Source organism: Euprymna scolopes, chromosome 2 (assembly GCF_053919585.1).
Source record: "Euprymna scolopes isolate OS-2025 chromosome 2, ASM5391958v1, whole genome shotgun sequence".
NCBI classification, from domain to species: domain Eukaryota; kingdom Metazoa; phylum Mollusca; class Cephalopoda; order Sepiida; family Sepiolidae; genus Euprymna; species Euprymna scolopes.
In genome coordinates this window covers 120,441,853-120,462,535 of record NC_136483.1, presented here as the reverse complement: position 1 = coordinate 120,462,535, position 20,683 = coordinate 120,441,853, and the positions used below count along the sequence as shown (strand labels likewise).

Below are 20,683 nucleotides of genomic sequence, written 5' to 3'. Positions count from 1 at the left end.
ACCACCAGCAGCTGCGACAGTGATAATAATGGCGACGCTAAGACAAATCCGTTCATCGATACAATGCAAATGAACTCACTAAATACACACATCAATAGAATAGCTTGCACATCACTTCAACCAAATAAGCCGCCAGAGAAGGCTGCACAACAAAAGAAGAACCAAAATACAAAACACAAACATCGCAGTAAATGCAACTCCTGCAGCATATAAACACGAATATCTATTTCATGAAACACTGCAACAATACAACACTGACTAGATTACATTCACAACTTTCTTAACTTTAAATCGATATAATACATGCATACATACACCAAACAGATGATTCTCCACAACACATTAAAGCACAAAAAACAAACAATTAAAAATCAAAATACAAGCCAGTGATCAAAAATTCTCTTTGCCTTCACCTACATCCACGTCAGTCTTCTCGACAAACTGGCAGTTAGGCCAATGTGAGCCGCGCTGTGAACTTCGCTCCGTTCAGCAGCTAGTAGCAGCTAACCCCTTGCCGCCGCCATCTCACCTGTGATTCTAATTCAAGCCCCGAAGATCACCCTTCTTCCCACCGGCGGATTATCACCGCTTATCAACCTCTCGCTAATGACCCCAGCTATTAAGGATCGCTGCATTTCTGCCATCACTGCCCCTCACCCAGCTGGACCAACTTAGATCGCCGCCAAGTCATATCAGCACCGATCAGCATTCCTACCGACGCGCCATGAAGACTATCCTGACACGCCAACAGTTTCGTTTCACGATTGTTTTAAACTTTAAATAAACGTTTGAACTTAATCCCATTCGTTTGTCAATTTCTTGCTTTCCATACGCTCAGTTTTGTTTATAACACCACCCACAAAATGACATTCTATTGACAACAAAAAGTCCTCTACTGGTAAAACTTTCGACTTGAAGTGTAATCCTAAAGCAACAAAAACAAATATACAACTGAACACAATACATGATTCAATCACATTAAGCACTCTTTCCTGAACCAGATGAACACCAACTACAAAAGACTGTGACAAATAACCAAATAGAACTATTATTAAGAGGATTTGGATAAAATTAAACATGTACAGTAGAACCCCAGGATATGGTGGCCCATGGATAGTTTTTCAGATTACGATGTGGAATACAATGTTTTCCCAGACCCTGGTTACGGTATTTGCCTTGTCTTACGGTGTTATTTATGTTATTTGATTATATACATATGTATTATATACTGTACTGTATTTTGTTACTAATTTTTAATGCTGTTTCCTGGGGTTCTATTCTACATAAAATGACATTCCAATCTTCACAGATTGATCTAAACAAGAAAAGATAAGAGGAAGTGCAGCAACATATAAAAATAAAGGTAAGCAAGAAACACCTCCCAGATGAAACCTACATATCCAGTGGCAAAACTTGTGCCATAGACTTGAGGTTCTTATTGAGCCATCCTTGTAAATAATCTTATGCCAAATTACTTCTACAAATGATTATTACACAACTGTCCCAATGACTACACTACACACATTAACCCTTATATTTGAGTGGCCTCTGAACCTTGATATGTGGTGACCCCTTTGTCAAAAAAAAAAAAAAAAAAAAATTATGCTAACTTGTTCACCAAATTTCAGTCATGCATGTCAAAAGGTCTTTGCCTTATCACAATTCAGTTATGTGGGGGACACTCAGATGATTGTCTCATCAGTAGGAGGTGTGATCTTGAATAGGTTTCACATTCATCAAACCTTAAACTCATAATTTTATTGCTGAACTCATCTTAAAGATAATTTCTATCATAATCTCCAGATCGCTCTTGAACAGAAGAAGGCCCCAAATCAAAGTTATTGACAATTTTGCACATCATAAGTAAATGTGCTTATCATTAAACAATTCAATAAAACAAAGATTGTTGGACATTAATAACTGAAACTTAGAGAACAAGTTGAACATAGACTTAAGTTTATTTATATGAATTATTTGATTGTAGGAAGGATTGTGAATTTTATTAACGATTCCATGACTGGCATGTTAGAGTGCGGGATCAAGTAATTTGTACGTGTTGTTCAATGCTCAGCAGCTAACAGCACCACAATTGGATCCACTATCACGATCATCAAGAGGAACCAGTTCACTGTTTCAGCCCTTATTTCTCTACTGCATCTCTGAATGGCAATTCTCCTTCAGCTAAAAGTTGTATTGATATAAGCTACTTTTTTCTCCAACACTCGTTTCTTTTTAATCAAATCCTGTATGACGCCTTCTTTGCTGCTTTCTGCATGTCTGTCACAAAGCTTTTTTTATTTCTGTTTGTACAACAAACACGATGTCTCAGTATGTTGATTGGCTTTCATTCAACATATTCTCAAGCTCCCACAGTCAAATGATAATATCCATATTTCATCCCTTTTCCTGGCACTTAGTAGATCACTATATCACTCATATTTTCTGTCTTCTGCAGTTGTAAAATTATCCTCCCGGGGTTCAGTTAACGCCAACATTACTCCAACTTTCTTTTCCTTACTCCACATAAGGTTTGGTCTTTGCTGTGTAAGAACCAGTTTTTTTTTTTTTTACATGGTAGTCACCACTTACAAAGACCCGGAAGCCACTCGGGGATAAGGGTTATTGCATGTACAGTAATCAATGAGACAATATCATAGCAATCGTTACTTAAGGGTGCGGTTTATCAGGAATTTGTTTATGTTGGACTTGAAGACATCCAAATTGTAGTTAGGTGGGAAACAGGCAAACGGAACAGAGTTCCACAGGCGTACACTTCTAAGAAAGAAGCTTTCTTCATGGAATCTACATTTTGATTTAGGCACAGATAAAGAGTTGGGAAAATTATTGACACTGGTTTCAGCTAGATGGGTGTTTTTCGTAAAAGACTGACGAGGAGAGACCATAGATTGGAGCTCAGATGATCACTTTCCATGGAAATAACGATAAAACAAAGACAGGCTTCTGTGAGAGAGAGGTTGCAGGGAAGAGAAAAGGGCATCCCCCACTAAGCCATGAAGTCTATTTTGTACTCTGTGAAGGCAGGATAGACTGTTTTTAGCAACTCCTACTCAGATGTGGCAGCAGTACTCCATCCTTGGACGTACTTGGCTTTTATATAGATAGAGAATTGCATCAGCAGTGAGATATCTTCTGGTGTGGTAGAAGGATCCTACCATTTTTCCAGCGACCTTGGCAACAGACTTGATGTACGTGTCTCATTTCAGATCAGGAGTAAAGGTCAATTCCAGAAGCTTGTCAAAACATGGTACCTCCCCAAGACGAGAGCCATCCATTTCAATTGATGCCAGATAGGGATCAGAGCATTGATGATGTAAAGATAGGAGCTTGGTTTTAGATGCATTAAAAGTAACCAGCCACCTCTTCCCCCACTGTACGTGCTCAAGATCAGAGGAGAGAGAATCAGAGAGAACTTTGTCATTTACGGCCTTTGATGTGTTGCCATAGATGGTCGTGCCATCAGCATAGATGTCAACGAATGATTTAAGTATGTGTTTTGGGAGATCATTGATGTAGATCAGGAAGAGAGTTGGGCCCAGGATAGACCACTGAGGGACTCCAGCATTTATACTGTGGGCTTCTGATTTCTGCCCATCAACTACTACTCTTATGAGCCTATCAGAGAGAAACAATTTAATAATTGAGAAAACATTTCCAGTAATACCGTAGTTAGAAATCTTGTGAAGCAGGCCTTTATGCCATACCTTATCGAAGACCTTTGATATGTGAAGAGCAATTGCCCTAGAAAGGAAGCCTTTGTCAAGAGATTCACTAATTTTATGAGATATAACCGTGAGCACATCTGATGTAGATCTAGCAGAATGGAAACCATATTGCATGTCACTAAGAAGGTTATTTCTGCTGAGGTGGTTTCTTTATTTAATATGGATTCCAGCAACTTACTCATGACACAGGAAACTTATTGGTCTGTACTGAGAGTGAGATGACTTATCACCTGAATTCTTAAATACAGGGCATACTGATAAGGTTTTCCAGGGTGTTGGGAAACACTTCTCCTTAAGGCAATGCTTAAACAGTTTTGTAAGTATGGAGGCAAGTTCTGGTTGAAGTTTTTCAACACTATAAGGGTTGCAATACCAATGCATTCTGGAGGTTTGTTGCCAAATTCCATTTTCCTTGCTATCTTCTATTGGTTAACTGTATCCTTGAGTGACTTTTCACCACACATGTTCTAGCTCTATGATAGTTCATCTTCTTGATTGGCTCTATCAAGACTTGGTCATGCCTTCATGTGTATTGATTTGATATCAAGTTACAATTGGACAAAATATGTTTGAGAGTTCCTCTTTTCCCACATCTACATTTATCATCATTATCTACTTTCCATCATACACGATTCACCAGGAAAGGCATTGCATCATAAGTCGATTTCATTAGGAACAAAATTCTTGCTTGTTCCCAAGCCTAGATCTTTTTCCATCCAATCTTCTGATTCACCACACACTCTTCCCAGCGAATACACTGATCTTGTTGACGACTCTGCACTAAGTGTAGATATCTTTTTCCTTGTTCTTCGTTCCTTATGATACTTACAACAAAATCTCTTCTTTGTCTAAGGAAAAAGGTCTAAAATTCTGCATACCTAGTCATTCACTTGTATCTAGTACAGCACTAACAGTATCCGCATGCTCTAAGATGTTAGCTGTCTCAGTCACTTCTGCTGCCTTCCAATTCTTCTCGCTTCTTACTTTATACAAATAAAATACTTTCAATGATACTTGCTCATTTTGAGCTCAATCAGACATCATTGACTAGAATCTTCCAGATTTCATGGTTTTCCATCAAGTTCTTCAGTTGAATCATACAATGCACCAATTTGAGTTCATCTTTTCTTTTTGTTAGTAAAGAGTTTCCTGTTTCGAAAAATACAATTAATGCATTTTTAGAAGAAAAAAAAAGAATCCTTACAATTTCTATAGTTTTAATTAAAAATGTAATAATTTTTCTTTATTTTACAAAAATTAAAAATTTTGTTAAAATATTGAAAATTAAATTCAAGATCAAAAATAAAACAAATCAACTCATGAATGCACAGTATTTTTTCCATTCAGCCATCTTCATCACTTTCGACATTAATATGTTGATAACTGAAAGAAAAAAAAAATTTGGTTCTTGACATAACAATCCTAGCTAAAAAAAAAAAAAAAATTAAAAAAATGTAAAATTTCAGTTTTATGCCATGCAGTAGACTTTTTGATTAGGTAGAAAAGTTGGCGCTTCTACACTATCAGAACAAAATTACAGAAATCATAATACAGAAGTTCACATGAAGAGAATGGTATTTACATATTCCCTGTATTTTTAAGATGATTATATCCAAAAATTACGAAGAATCGATCAGGTAGAAAATTATTTATTAAAAAAAAATAGAAAATAGAATTTGAAGAAAGCACTCATATTTGCTTATGCAAGACACATGAAAGTTCAAAAAGAAGGTAATTTTCTGTTTCGATTTATTTTATACAAACAAGATGGCTACAATTTTTCACCTGCTAACACAAAGTTGTTTTTTTTAATAATTCAGTAATATGCAGGTAATTTTGACTGCATAATTTGGAAGTTAACATTGTAATTTATTAGAATTGAGAAAAAGAATCAGTAGAAACCATTGTTTTTTTTTATCTGAAAAATCCATCAATCGACTACAAAATTTCGTTCTAATAGTGTAGAAGCGCTGAAAAGTCTTAATCTAATATGTACATTGATTCACAAATGCCTCAAACCACAAACAAATTGTATGGCAAACATTCATTTCACAACTTTCACAAACATACAGAGCATCAGTTGTAACTAAATTTGTATACTTTGAACATTTGTGTTGTTCTTGAGATGGTGATAAACATGAGAATAGTATTTCTAATCCTGCTAAGCAGTGACTATTAATGAAGCAATGGTTTTAAGTTTACATTTAGTTTAAAAAGAAAAAATTATTGATAATATAGATTAATTAAAAACAGTTTCTAGAGCAAATGATTACATTCATTGGATTTCAATGGGGAAAATTGTTTTAGTTCATGAACGTTGTCAAAGAACAATTAAAGTTGTGAGCCGTGATATCACTACAGTTAAAATCAAAATAATTTTTAAGTTTTTCAAATTTTATTATGAATTGAAGTAACCAAATAACGACTTTAAAGACTAAAATGCAAGAAAAGATAACTCGTGATTTGATGAAATGATTAATCCTGTACAGAGTTATATTCCAAGGACAACATTTTTACATGGTATTAATTCGACGTATGATCCAATGTATAAATAAACAAGAAAAGAAAATTTTCATTTATCCATCATACTTGCCCACCCAATCAAAAAATGTACAAGATATAGATTAGATTAGTATTTATACTTTTCAGCAAGAATAATGTCTAACAACACTGAAAACTTTCTGACATTTCTTATTTTTATTATTATCAATGTATTTTTAAACTAAAATTTGACTACTGTGCTCGCTAACCTTCTTCAGGCAAATTGTTGAGATTTCTCCATTAAATATTTGTGTATGTTGATATTTGTTATACACTAAAGCATATCAGATTTAAATATGTTAGAAATATCAATGTGCACAATTAACACATATTTAACTGTGGGGGAAAGATGTCATTGCTCTGCATAAATGTATCAAATCCAAACAAGATTAGCATCTACAGACGAAATATAGAAATATAAATGCCAAGCTTGATGAGGACAAATGTAGAAATAAAATAAAAACCCAACAAAAATTAAATAAAAACAGTTTAAACAAATAATGTTGACTTTATAGCCAATCTAACTGCTTTCAATAATAAATGACCCAAGATGGTTTAATATGTTGATAAAAACTATATAAATATGCGAAACATAGAAAATATAAAAGTAGGATCAACTTTCATATTTTGAAGGTTAAATCAAAAATGAGATAGGGAAAAAATACAAACCAAAATGTAGCAAAGAATTTTTAGCTTTTTTCTCACTGTCAAAATCTTCAACATATAAAGGCAAAATGTTGATGCCACTTTTTTTTTTTAGGCTCTGTATTTTTCACATTGTGATGGATTTATTTCCAAATATTTGCTCATTAGATATTATATATATATATATATATATATATAACTGTATACATTCCCACTTATGTCGTTTTTCATACAGTGTTCAATACACAAGGTAGAGTTATCACAGTGTACTAAGTTTGGTTTTGAAATGATTTTAAAAAAGGTAAAATATCTAAAGGGCAGTATTTAAGATTAATTTCCGCACATTTAAAAGTCAATTTTAGTGTATTCTAAACAATGTACATAGATCATATATACACTGCAGTACAATTCAATAACTAAAAAAATTAAGATAACTTATTAATCTTATATAGTTAAGTTTAGAAACAGTTCATGGTGATTGTCAGTTTTTTGCCTTGTGTTCTTCAGAACATAATTATCTATGTATATATAATTTGCAAAAAAACTAAAAAACAAAACAAAAACAGAGTCAAACAGGATTCAAATATGCCTAGCAAGAGGAGGCCATCTTTAGCTAATGAGCCTTATAAGAGAGTGAAAGGTGATCAGATCACTCATTTTGTTTTATTTAATAGCTTTTCACTTTCATTGTTAACATCGGATTATGTGTTAAACAGTTAAATATGGAAAACTTATTAAGTTATATTATTTGCTACATTCATTTAGAAGGAAAGTGCTTAATATTAGAGAAAGAGGGCGCATGTAGTTTTAATTTTAGAGACAGTCAACAATGCAAGTCTTTGCGTTCCTCAGAGATGAAAACTGGCAGTAGTCATGCACTGTTGACTATATTGCTAAAATATATAAGGTTATGAGTTCATTTTGTTAAATTCATAAATATTAGTTCTCTACAGTATGATATATGATTAAATTAACTAAGCTACAGCTTCATGCTCAAAGTGATCAATTTTTGCTCTGCTGGCAATTGCTGATAATCATGAACCTAAACACAAAATTTATCACAAAGATATTTCTTAGTACTTCTAGACATAACACTTCCTGGTTAATATGCTAAATAGAATTATATTTTAAACAAACTTTTATGGTAATTAAAAATGGTAATCGAATTTTCCATAAAACAATGCAGTATTTTTTTTATTTTTTTAATGCAAATTTCTTATCACTAATTCACTACCACAATCAATGGGCGATCAGGGATAGTAATTGCAAATATACTATTTTGTGTAACTAAGGGTTAATGATTAACTCTTTTGGTACTCAGTGAGATTCCAAATTTATCAATTTAATAAAAACTAAAAACTACTGGATTGTTTTCCCTAAGGTTTGGTTACTGATTCACCATAACAAGTATGTATTTCCTAAAATTAGAATTTGCTAAGCATATTTACCGGGAAGTAAAAGCACCAATTTTTTTGTCTTACCAGGACATTTTTTATATATATATATATATATATATATATATATATATATATATATATATATATATATAATAGTATGTAAATATATTTATGGCAAGTATGCTACACAAGAACATTCATATTTTGACATAAAAATATTTTCATATTACTATTAAGATCTACTCACGTATTGAGCACTGTTAAAGTAAATACTGAAAAAAAATATATATGCAATATATTATATTACTTTATAATGTACATGTGTATATACATGAAATAGTAATAAATTATATTTAAGTCTTGTAATCTAAATTTTTTCACTTGTGATGCGATTTTGCTCCAGGATATGTGTTGTGTGTGTGTGTGTGTTGTGTGTCATGCTGTAAAGATCAAGGATTTGTGTTGTGAGGAGTTCATGCAAATCGAACATGGTACGGATATGTAAGCATTGTCCGATGAAAGGCTGTTATAGAAATTAGAGTTATGATGCTGTGAATCACAGTAACAGCTACCATCGTCAACAGATTTTAGCATGACTGTCTTTCGAAGTTCTTCACGCGCTTTTCTTACAACAAACATCATGAGGCAGGCCATCAGGCAAAGCTGGGGAAAAAACAAAAAAAATAAAAACAATAGAATCATATATGCATATTTTTGCATCATTTGCTAACATGTTAAAATCATGAAGACACATGGAAGATGTTTTATATAATAATTACAAGACTTGTACAATTGCCATGATGAGTCATTTACATAAAAAATTTAAAAACTGTTATTCAGTTTTTATTTTCTTGTAACATTTTACTTTATATAAACAATAGTTTCATGAATATAAGAAAGTAATTGGAAACAAAAGAATAGCAAAAATCTCTTTAATATTTTTACTTTTGCATTTAAAGGTTTCAAATGACAACTTATACATCAACATACACACCTAAAATGGTTTCATTCTAGCATTCTTGTTAATTGAATAAAAGATGATTTCAAGTGTTTTCTTCATTTATACAAATATGTATTTATTCAAACAAAATTTATTAAAAACTTTTAAAATGAAAATTAATAATATGAAAATATATTAATATCTGTGCATACAATATTAATGCTAACATCGAAACACCTTTTAAATCATTAAGAAACTGACGTAATGAAATACTTGAAAGACAATAAAATTCATGGTTTTTAACCTTTTCCATTTTTAAACTAGTGTGTTAGTGTTGTAAAAAATATGATGGCATACATTGTTAATTGCTTTCTAACAAGGAAAAACAACTGTTGTCTTATTTACAAACAATAATACTTCAAGCTAGATGCTGCTGCTGTTTGGTATGATAATGCTAAGTGATCAAATAGATACACATGAACATATTTTACCACTACAAATTGCATATATTTAAATAGAGAATACACTCTACATGCACAAAAAATATCTTTTTAAACATTAGGTGAAAATAAACAAAAAGAACAGTTTCCTAAAAATGTTTATTTCCAACTTATCCCAAAACTTTTATAATCAAAGTCACTTAGAAACAGTACAAACTTCGTTTAGCTACTACTTAGGTTTGCTTGAATATATACCGAATTACCTCCCTTAGTGTTACATGCATAAAAATAGCTATTTATACATACATATATATATATATTGAAATAGACATTATTAAAATCTGATTATTGCTTTTTATAATCATGCCATATTCACATCAGATGTTTCTATGTTTTAGTGAATTCAAAGTGTAATGCCATGAGATCTCATGTTATAGGTAAGTATCACATTGCAATAATTACATGAAAAGAATGCATTGGTGTGGATTGCAACTGTCACCATATGTATAAATGGTATAACAAGTAAATCTTGATACCCCCTCCCCCCATAAATATGTAAAACCAATATGTATCCGTTACATTGTTAAAAATGTCAAATTTCTGGGTGATTATATCTGGAGAAAGTTTTATAGGATGTTTTTCATGAAAAACATTTTTTCCAAGTTGTGATAAATTCTAGGCCTATGAATTTGAAATATTTAAAAGGAAATTGCAAATCAAGCTTTGGGTATTTTTTCCTCCAAATTACCAAAATAATAATTACTATTGTGTATCAGTTGTAATATTTGTAGAAATAGCTGTGTGTAACTCTGAAAACGTTTATTACCTTTTATCATAAAATAAAAAAGTCAATTAGAAAAAGGTAAATTTGACAAAACATTGGGCAGACAAAGTTTCATAATCTGAATTTCAATCCCTGTACTCAGCAGTTTATTTTCATTTTGTCACACCCAAAAATAAATTCCTTAAAATATTAGGAGAAATGTAAATAGTTAATTTTTTTAATGTAAATAAATTTTATTCTGATATCAAAAGTTTGCTTATTTCTTTAGAATATAGTTTCCTTATTGAGGTCACTCTGAGGAAATAAAGCAGCCTTATAAGATGACCTTCAGTGTAGCACTCCATTTCATCTAGGGACATAATCTACCTGCTATTTAAAAAATATACTCTCCTATGGTAAGTGACCTTGTTCAATCAATCATAGCCTCTACTATTTCTGTCACTCCCTCAATCCCATTTATTATGTAATAGAAACAAGAGCGAAAGCAAAACTTCCATTGTGGATGTATTCAAATACAAAACACGGGCAGCAAAGATCTGTCACTAAAATAACGATAACCCAACAAGTTTTAAAATAACAAAATGATAAAATAGTGATAACAATGATAAGTTCTTTTTTAAACAATGAACAGGAAAGGTTTAAAGGTCAATTGAAATAAAATGAAAATTAAGTCAGTAAGTAATAAAAAAAGTTGAAAATTACCTGTGCAATGAAAATAAAATAGCCTGTGACATGTGAGGAATTATCAGTCCACACCTCCTCCATAGAACGGAATGTTGAGCCAACATAGCAGTTGACAAGAGTGAGGGGTGTCATTCCTATCACTGATGAAATTGTATAGACTGGCACAGAGACATGTGTCAGCTGAAAAGAGAGAATGACAGACCATAGGTTAGATTAGCAATGATAAGTAGTTGAAGTCAGAGCCTACAATTTTCACAAGAGCGGAATTATTTTTTTTTTTTAATCATTCATGACAATCATTTCAATGAAAAATGCTTAACCATACAAGATTTTGTCATCTATAAATATAACTATAAAGATTTAAAAAAAAAAAAAAAAAGAAAAAAAAAAAAGCATTTTTTTTCTTTTATTCCAAATACATTTTCTCCTTATTCCAACAGATATTCCTTTTTATTTTCTGATTTCCACCAATTTTACCCGATTAATTTATAATATTGTCTAGGATGTCTTCTGCCTTTTACATTTGTGAAAGTCATGAATTGAAGAAAGCCTAGTTCATATGAAAAGATACAGTTGACAAGCTTACAAATTCCTTCAAAAATGATGCTCTATGGAAGATTCTGCATGCAGATATTGTTATCTGTGCAATCAGTGTGATACAAGTACATCATTTATCAGGTGAAAATCTAAACTTGGAAGAGGCAGGTTCAAGATTAATATGACAAAGACGAAGCATATGATATCTGATGCTAAAGAGATAATACCTGTTCCACAAGATGCATGCAACATCTGTAGGATTGAAACTGGCATGAAATCCATCAAATGCAGAACATGCAATAAGTGCTGTCACAAAAAGTTCACCAAACTGCAGCTAATTTCACTTGCAGCACATGTCGGAATCTATCTTCCCTAGAAATAGAAGTTGCTGCAGATGTTGAATGAGTCAATAAATTAATTTATTTCCAGAAAGAAAAATGATGCAACGATAAAAGAAAGTATATTTGCCACATGCAGAGTCTTAAGGTTTTAAAAAGAATGCAAGAATCCCATAACATGCAAGAGTGGCAGCATACAACACGTTTAATTTGTACTCAAATGGATGGTCAATGGTAAAATGTCAGAATAATACGATCCTGGTTGCAACACGTGGATGGAGAAAATTGCTAGTCTCACTCTACTGATCTCCATGAGAAAGCATGTTGCACGATGTCTCAACTACATGGCCATGTTGGCCATTGTCAGTTATTTGAAATGCTTTAAAGTGTGACTTAAAGCCATGTAGTAGGTCACTTGTAGGACACAAAGGGGATCAGATGATGACCTGATTCTGGTAGGCAGCACAAGTGAAATGTAAACAGAAAGGAAAATTTTGAAATCATTCACGAAATGTCTAACTTCAAGTATGAAATTAGATGAAAAATGAAGATAAATAATTATGTGTGTGTGTATATATATATATATATATATATATATATACATACATACATACATACATACACACACACACACACACTTCCTAATGCATATATTAGCGTTACAAATGTATGCTGTATTTTCGTGAACATTGGCAATATTACATACCTAATGTGCTTCAACAAATCATATCTTTTTATTTGTGGGTCAATTTTTAAAAGAATTACATTGCTGGATAGAGAATAGGATAGGCTTTTCAATGATGTTAATTTATATTTTATGCATGCAATGTTTTTATGCACGAAGTTAAAAATGAAAAAAATGGTAAAAAATGATGACAGCAAAAAGGGAAACTGTTTTTTCAATGTTTACATTTCATACGTTAAGTTTGGATACATATGCGCAGGTCAAATTTGATTGGATATGGCTAAGATTTTACAGGCTATATAAGATAAGCATAGAAGTCCATCTCTACTGGTCTTTGATTTTCTTTTTTTACAACCACAGGAAGCAAAGTTATGAACAAGCAAAGTTGACAAAGAATATTTCAAAATTGATGCGATAAATCGGTATATATCTTCCATTTTCATGTATAATATGTAAATATTTGATAATTATTAATTGTATGGAAATTTCTTTAAAATGTTATTTCTTATAGAAATTCAAATCCGCTTAACGAGGAATCGCTATCGAGGCCACTTCATTTTTATTCTCTTAAAAATAAAAAAAACTTTTTCTGCTTTCAAAACGAAAGCAGAAAAATCAATTTAATTTTTTATTCTGATTTTGTCAATTTAAAAAAAAATTATTTTTAAGTTTTTCAAATTTGATTTCCAAACAATACTATGTTTTTAACGGTTTTAGTACACATGTACTGAAAGCGTTAAAAAACAACAAAATGTACTAAGTACATGTGTTTCTCTTTTCATTGTGTTTACACTTCTTACTTGTACTCAAGGTAGAATTGTGTTTTTTAGTGGTAAAAAAAAAAAAAAAAAAAAAAAAAAAATATATATAACAAATAAAAGATACTTGTGCACATGCTACCATGCTGAAATAATAACATTATTTAGAAACCCATTCTTAACATGAGGAAGGTTGAGTGTTTTGTTAACTATTCTATACTTTCATCTAACAATTAAATAAACTATATTGTGAAACTTGAATTTATTTTTAACTCATTGTCAAGACCATTTTTTTGAATCTGTAAAACAACCGTTTTTTTTATTTTTTTTATACTGATATCTAAATAATAATAATTAGGCGGTTCGATATTTCATTGTGATGCATTTTGTAAATTTTTACCTCGTTTCCACCTTAACATTTTTCTTTAAAATGACTACCTTTTAAAGTTTTTGGGTATGCTGAAAACGAATATCGCATTTAAATTTTACGCAAATAAGTAGCTTTCCGGATATTAAGCAATGTTATTGCTGGTGGCCATCTTGGTACGTGCATTTGTGCATAGTTTCTCAGGGTTATGCTTGCGTGCTCACGCATACCAAAATGGCCACCAGCGATAACATAAGAAATGACATTGCTTAATATCCGGAAAACTACTTACTTGCAAAAGATTTAAAAGCGATATTTGCTTTCAGCATACCCTAAAACCTCACAAAAGTAATCATTTTAAATGTTAAGGTGGAAACAAGGTAAAAAAAATTACCGTTTCATTTCTTTGTTTACATAATTGAATTTTCAGTAAAACAGAATAGAAATGACAAAATTACCATCAACTGGTGCATATATAGTTGCTGCTTATCAGGATTTCTGGTATCCTGGTACTGTGAAAGCAGAGTAAGATTTATGGCTGCATCTCAGAAAAAAGGGGTATATTTTGGGCCAGATAGAGAGGATTTACAAAATTGAAAATTGGACTGGTCCTAAAATGCATAAGGTCTGGTCGACTATGGAAATTTCCATCTTTTACAGGAATCCAAAATCATATGAGAAATTTTCTTTGATTTATTTCTGAGATTAATTCATATCTACTCAATTTTTTTTCTTTGAAGGGAGTAGTAAATACTGACCATAAACGCTCTTTAGGCATTCAATGACTACACCCCAGATTAAGCTCTCCTTTGGTGAGGAGGCAGGAAAATGCCTGCTCTCAATAAAGCTATATTTAAATATCACTATAATATTTAGTTTTGTTCATGAATAGACACCCACTGTATGATACCATGCGCCAGTTAAAAAAAAAAAAAAAAAAAAAAAAAATGAAATTTGTACATCTGAATTTATAATTCATGGCTTATGGTAAAGAGATACATCAAATTTGATTGCATAATCAGAAACAGCAAACAATTTTACACAAGAGTGCCAAGTTTCATGAAAATAGCTCGAAAAATATATAAATGGTGGCGAAATTACTGAATTTCTTGAAATGTTGAGGTTCGTAATTTAGCCGACTTTTTCCAGAGAAAAATGTCCATGGAAAAGCCTAAATTTTGGCACTTAAAATTCTCATAACTTCTGAACTATTGATGGTATTTTCATAATTCAAACGGTTTCAAGCATCTTTTACATAACTCTTTTCATGCAAGTTTATCTAAAAAAAAAAAAAAAAAAAAAAAAAAAAAAAAAAAAAAAAAAAAAAAAAAAAAAAAAACAATATAAGGTATAGACGATATTTGTTTGAAAGAATTCTGACAAAAAGTACAACACGGTAGTTACATTTTATGAGATTTATTCATCAAACTTGGGTCAGACTTGTTTTATTGATTTCACTTGATTAATCCATTTTTAGCTTTGATGAAAATCTTGAGATGACACTGGAATCAGTCACAAGCCTCTGTTACAGTCTTCTGACTTTCCTACCTTTTTGCTAATTCTTCATGCTGTAGCTGAATCTGTTGATATGTCATGCCACTGCACACCACATAAAGATGTCAAGGAGGTTACAGTCAAGTGAGTTGGAAGGTAAAATGTCATCCAGACCTATTATGGCAGAGCACTTAGTCTTGCTGCCACACATATGGCCTTTCTGGTTTATCCAGAGTTTCACTAGATCCATCAAAGTACAGATGTAGTCATTGGTGTTCAACCTGAGGTTCTCAAAGAAGTGAGGTGATATGATGTTACCTTCGTTGCTGGCGGCATCATCCTGATTGTGTCAAATAATTGATCATGCATTTTTTTTTTCCTGATGTCGCCTTGTAGTTGAATCCTGAATCTTTCAATTTGTTTCCAACCTTTGCTACCATGCTACTGCTAAGGAAGTCTGAAATCTTTGGGTTTTTTTTTTGTATGAATTTCAAGAAAAGAGAGAATGTTGTATTTTTGGGCCAGCTGTGACTACAAACATCAGGAGACATTTTGATTTGGTTGGTCTCAGATTTCTAGTTGCAAGTTTGCAAATTGCAAGTCAAGTTTTTTCTATGTCTTCTCCAAATATGGACATTCAAAACTGTTGATAATCAATTATTCTAGAGAAAAAAATGAAAATATAGTTGTTAGAAATCACATGGAGCAAGATCAAGTGAATAGGAAGGTTGTACCAGTACAGCAATGTTTTCAGTCAGGAACTTCTAAATGATGATAGAGTGTAAACAAAAGCATGTGAAAAATAAATACAAAAACATTTAATGGCTTCAAAAAGTTAAGACTACAATTATATACTGTTCTCCAGATAAGACAATCCTTTTATTATTCTTTCATCTACAGGTCACATAGCACATCTAGTCTCATTTCTTTTCAGACAGACTTTGCATAAAACCAAGTACGAAAAAATTACTAGTTGACCTAATTCCACTGCATATCACACATGTTAAACATAAATTTATTTTCATATGATGGCAGTCAACACGTTAAGCAAACATGATCATCGATGACAAATCAAAATATTAAGATGTCAGAATGCTTACACTAAGTTTGTACAAAACTGCAGCAACAGTATTAAGAAATGAAGAGAATCGTAAATACTAGAGATGCATATTGGTATTAATGTTGCAAGGGCCTATTTATGGATATCGATTTCAAATTTTCTTAAATAAAAAAAAACACAGCAAAGAAAGATGACAAACACATGAAGTTTATAAAATTAGTTGGTTTATTTGACCATTAAAAAGGTACAATTTTGAATGGTTGGATCCAGTTATTAATGTTGCAAATCTACCGTTTATAGCAAGCATCTATACATCCCAACATGTATTGTGCAAGTTTACAAAAATAAGTAAAACTACTTTAAATGATACAAGCCAAGTATGAAATTACCCAGTGTATTTTCCTTTATGGCCACATGAAGAAAAATTTATTTTATATATGAAATTTAAAATTGAGGTGGAGCAACCTAGAGGCTCGACGTTTTGCCTGTCTTATGTGGGCTTTCTGAAGAGGGATGGTTGATGACGAGAGGATTGAATGTTTAGGGCTATATGTACTAATAGGGAGGGAGCCTTTATGTAAATTAAACATTTATACACGTATATACAGTTTATGGTTGTTGTAAAAAAAAAAAAAAAATATATATATATATATAAAAGAAATTAAGACAGGAGTATTTAGGTTTATCCTGTATCTAATTGTTTTCATTGATAATGATTTTTGACAGATAAAGTGAAATATTGAAAAACCCTTTTCTTTGATTATTTCTATTGAGTATTAGTAGATTGGCAAATGAGAGCAGATTCAATTACATGAAAGTTATATCTCCCTTCTTTGGTTTTCATATATATAAAGTAAATTCCAGTGTATAAGAATTATTTGATACTGGAGATATTCATAATTGTACCCTATTTCCAAAAGAGGCAAGATATAACATATGAGAAATATTTGGAATCAGGTCTCCCCTTGATGTTATTTCAGATCATTTGAAACCATAGCAGCAAGTTTTAGTCTCCCCTCCATCAAGGCCAGAGGTTTTGAGAAAAATATAAAAATATTCAGGATGAATGTAAGCAATATAGGTATAATATTAGTTTTTTTTTCTGGGCATAAGGGAAGAAGAGCAATAGGGTACATTCTCTAAATCCTACAGTTTATATAGAAAGAAAAATAATGTGCCCACATTGCTCATAATGTTGGCTAAAATACATATCCTATGATTAGTTTAGGAGCTTACTCTACACATACGTATTGACGTCCATCTGTCCAATTAAAATTTTATTATATGACTGTGTAATGATGAAAGTGAAACCAGCCCAATGAGGTTGAGGACATTCGTTGCATGGAAAGAAATGGTATAAAAATGATATGATAGATGTGTAAGGTGAGTCTTTAAGACTGGTTTAGATCTGGAGAGTTCAGAGGAAGATTAAATATCAACAGAATAGGGAGATGCATGGAAAAGAGTAAACTTCAATGATATGGCTACATTGAAAGAATGAATGGGAGTTCTTGGGCCAGTAAATGTATAACAGTTGAAATAGCAGGTTCAGTTTTCAACTTGAAAATGAGATTATAAAAATTTGTCAGTGAATCTGATGCAGGTGTTGAAAATCCCAAATAAATGAAGTGTATATCAGCAATAGGGCTGATGTGTATTCTTTGTTTACTTAACATTTTAAAATTTCAGATAAGATAAAGATTGTTTCAAAAATTATTTTTATAATATATATATATATATATATATATATATATATATATATATATACACACACACACACATTTGAAAAAACTAACTATTAAATTAAGCCATAAAGTAAATTTAGTAATTTTAATAATAAATCAAGATTTTATTTAAAAACAGAACTTATTTTTCCTGTAAAAATGAATTATCTCCCTTACTTGATTGGTTATAAAGCTAAAGACTGCTGTTTAGATTGAAAATCGACTAATAACCCAGGAGAAACAAGTGAATCCTGCTTTTTGATGTTGTAAATAATCTTCAGAGTATGATGCTTTATAAGTGATATGGGTTTTAAGTCTGCATTGAATGGAGAAAGAGGATAAAATAGATGGACCAGGCTGATCTGCATACATGCCTGTGTTTCTCAATTTAACAATGTTTATCAATTGCAATCAAACAAAATAGGATAGTGACATCTGATTCAGAGATGGTGGTAGATACACATAATGTATCCCTGACACATGAACATTTAAAGCAAACAGTAAACTATCATTGAGTTTATTCCAAGGACACATCACAATTTTCCTAATTAAAAACAATACATTATACAGACACAATCATTAATTAAGAAATATCAACAAACAACAAATTCTTTTGACTAAGTAAACAAGGATATCAATCAAATAATGGTTCCTGGTCTCATTTAAAAAATGAAACTACTTTTTAATGTCTCTTCCAATTGTCATAATGATAGTCAAATAAGTAGAAACATGTTAAACTAACAACATTTCCTGGTTTTAAAACCAGCTACCAGCCAAGTGTGCAAATACAAGGTCTGTCTCAAAAGTAACAGAACTGATTGTGCTATGTAAGCTATAGGAGAAATAAGTTGTGTTATTATCTTACATAAAATCTTGGCAATAGTAGTCACCCATACTAGTAAGCCACCGAGCATTGTCTGGTCATAAAATATGCATAAATATTATATTTTAATTCATGCAGATAAAGCTAATTCTCTATTGATTATTATCCAATGTATAATAATGATTTAAAATGTTATATAATCTACATATATATATAAAAATGTAATTCTTGGTTCGTTCAACATTGATAAAACCATATTTCTACATTACCAATTTAATTGAAATTTTCAGAAAACCTATCTGTAAAGTCAATGCATGTTATTAAAATAATTTAACATTGCGAATTATAAAAATATTAATTAAAATATAAATATTTTTTGTAAGTCGTTTCTGCGAGATTGCCCGGTTTTATTTCCGGTAACTTCTGTTTCAACTACTCTCGAATTACAAGCAAAAAAAAAAGAAAAAAAAAGATACTCATGTAGAGAGTGATCAGTGCTGAAATAATAACATTTAAAAAGCCATTCTTAACATGAGGAAGGGAGGGTGTTTTGTACCTATTCTGTACTTTAACCTTACAATTGAATAAAAAAACATTATCATAAAACTTTAATTAAACGTGGAAATACGATTTAAAAAATAGTGCGGATCACTCTCTGCATTAGCACAAAAAACTCCCATATTTTTTTTAATTTAAATTCATTTATGTATCTTACCAATTTTTTAATTTTAAATATCTTAAGGCTTTTCACTCATGAAACATTACGTTTTAATTGTTTAGTTTCTTTCACAGCATTGTTTACATAAAAAGTTTGTTTTAACCTTTTCTAAATCGTTTCACTTTTACGACATTCCTCAGCGTATTATAAACACTAACCTCCCCCATGTTAAAACGGCTTTCAAATTAAACACGCCCTTCCACAAACCTCGAAAGTCGTTCTTAACATGGGGAGGTTGGGAGGTGTTCATTCCGAAAGACGTTTTAACATGGGGAGGTTAGGGTGTTTATAATATGTTGGGGCGAGTCGTAAAATTAACGAAGTTGCTATTATTTATTGCAAAAATTGCTCGAAATTTATTTATTTGACAAAAAAATCTTGACAATTCAAAAGGATGCTTAAAATTATTTATTTGTTCGAAAAAAAAAAAAAAAAAAAAAAAAAAAAAACTATTTTATAAAGTCCAATGTTGCTTTCATTTCAAAATTGTTTTCTTAAAATTATATTTTTTTTTACAAACTTTTCAATCAATGTTTTTACAATTATATTTCTATTCCCAGTAAAAAAAAAATAAAATAAAAATAAAAAACAACCCACTTCTGTTAAAAAAACAAAACAATCATTTAAATTAATTTGTTGTTGGCCTTTCAAAGTTGCTTTAATTAAAAAAAAAATGCTAGTTTAAACTATTATGAATATGTCATTTCAATTTTCTGTTTTTAATAAAAAAAAAAAAAAGAAAAGTTCCATGAAAAACTTTCCCATTCTCATTAATTAAATCGAAACATTTCCAATTAAACAATTATGGATATATGTTCTTTTTCACTTTCTTTATTTACTTTTTTCCGGAAGTTTAATTTTTTTGTTATTTTTCGAACAAATAAATAATTTTAAACATCCTTTTGAATTGTCAAAATTCATTTTCTCCAGTAATATCTGTTTACCAAGTTTCTGGAAGTAATAAATGATAATTTTGATAAATTTATTCTTTCCCTTTCCGGAAGC

General features: G+C 31.1%; 1 protein-coding gene across 2 annotated transcripts in view; it reads right to left on the bottom strand.

Moving 5' to 3' along the window:
- Positions 1–4,943: 4,943 nt before the first annotated feature.
- The window catches only part of LOC145295463 (transmembrane protein 64-like), a 76,316-nt gene continuing 60,576 nt past the window's right edge, over positions 4,944–20,683 (bottom strand). The window contains exons 2-4 of one of the 2 annotated variants that reach the window (XR_013869880.1): positions 11,193–11,354; positions 8,574–8,989; positions 4,944–5,126 (exon numbers count right to left, since the gene is read on the bottom strand). Coding sequence is in view for 1 of the 2 variants with exons in the window: in XM_080141468.1 (XP_079997594.1) it covers positions 5,056–5,126; positions 8,899–8,989; positions 11,193–11,354 (324 nt within the window). In the remaining variant the exon portion in view is untranslated. The remainder of the gene's footprint in view (positions 5,127–8,573; positions 8,990–11,192; positions 11,355–20,683) is intronic. The other variant, XM_080141468.1, reaches the window with a different exon arrangement.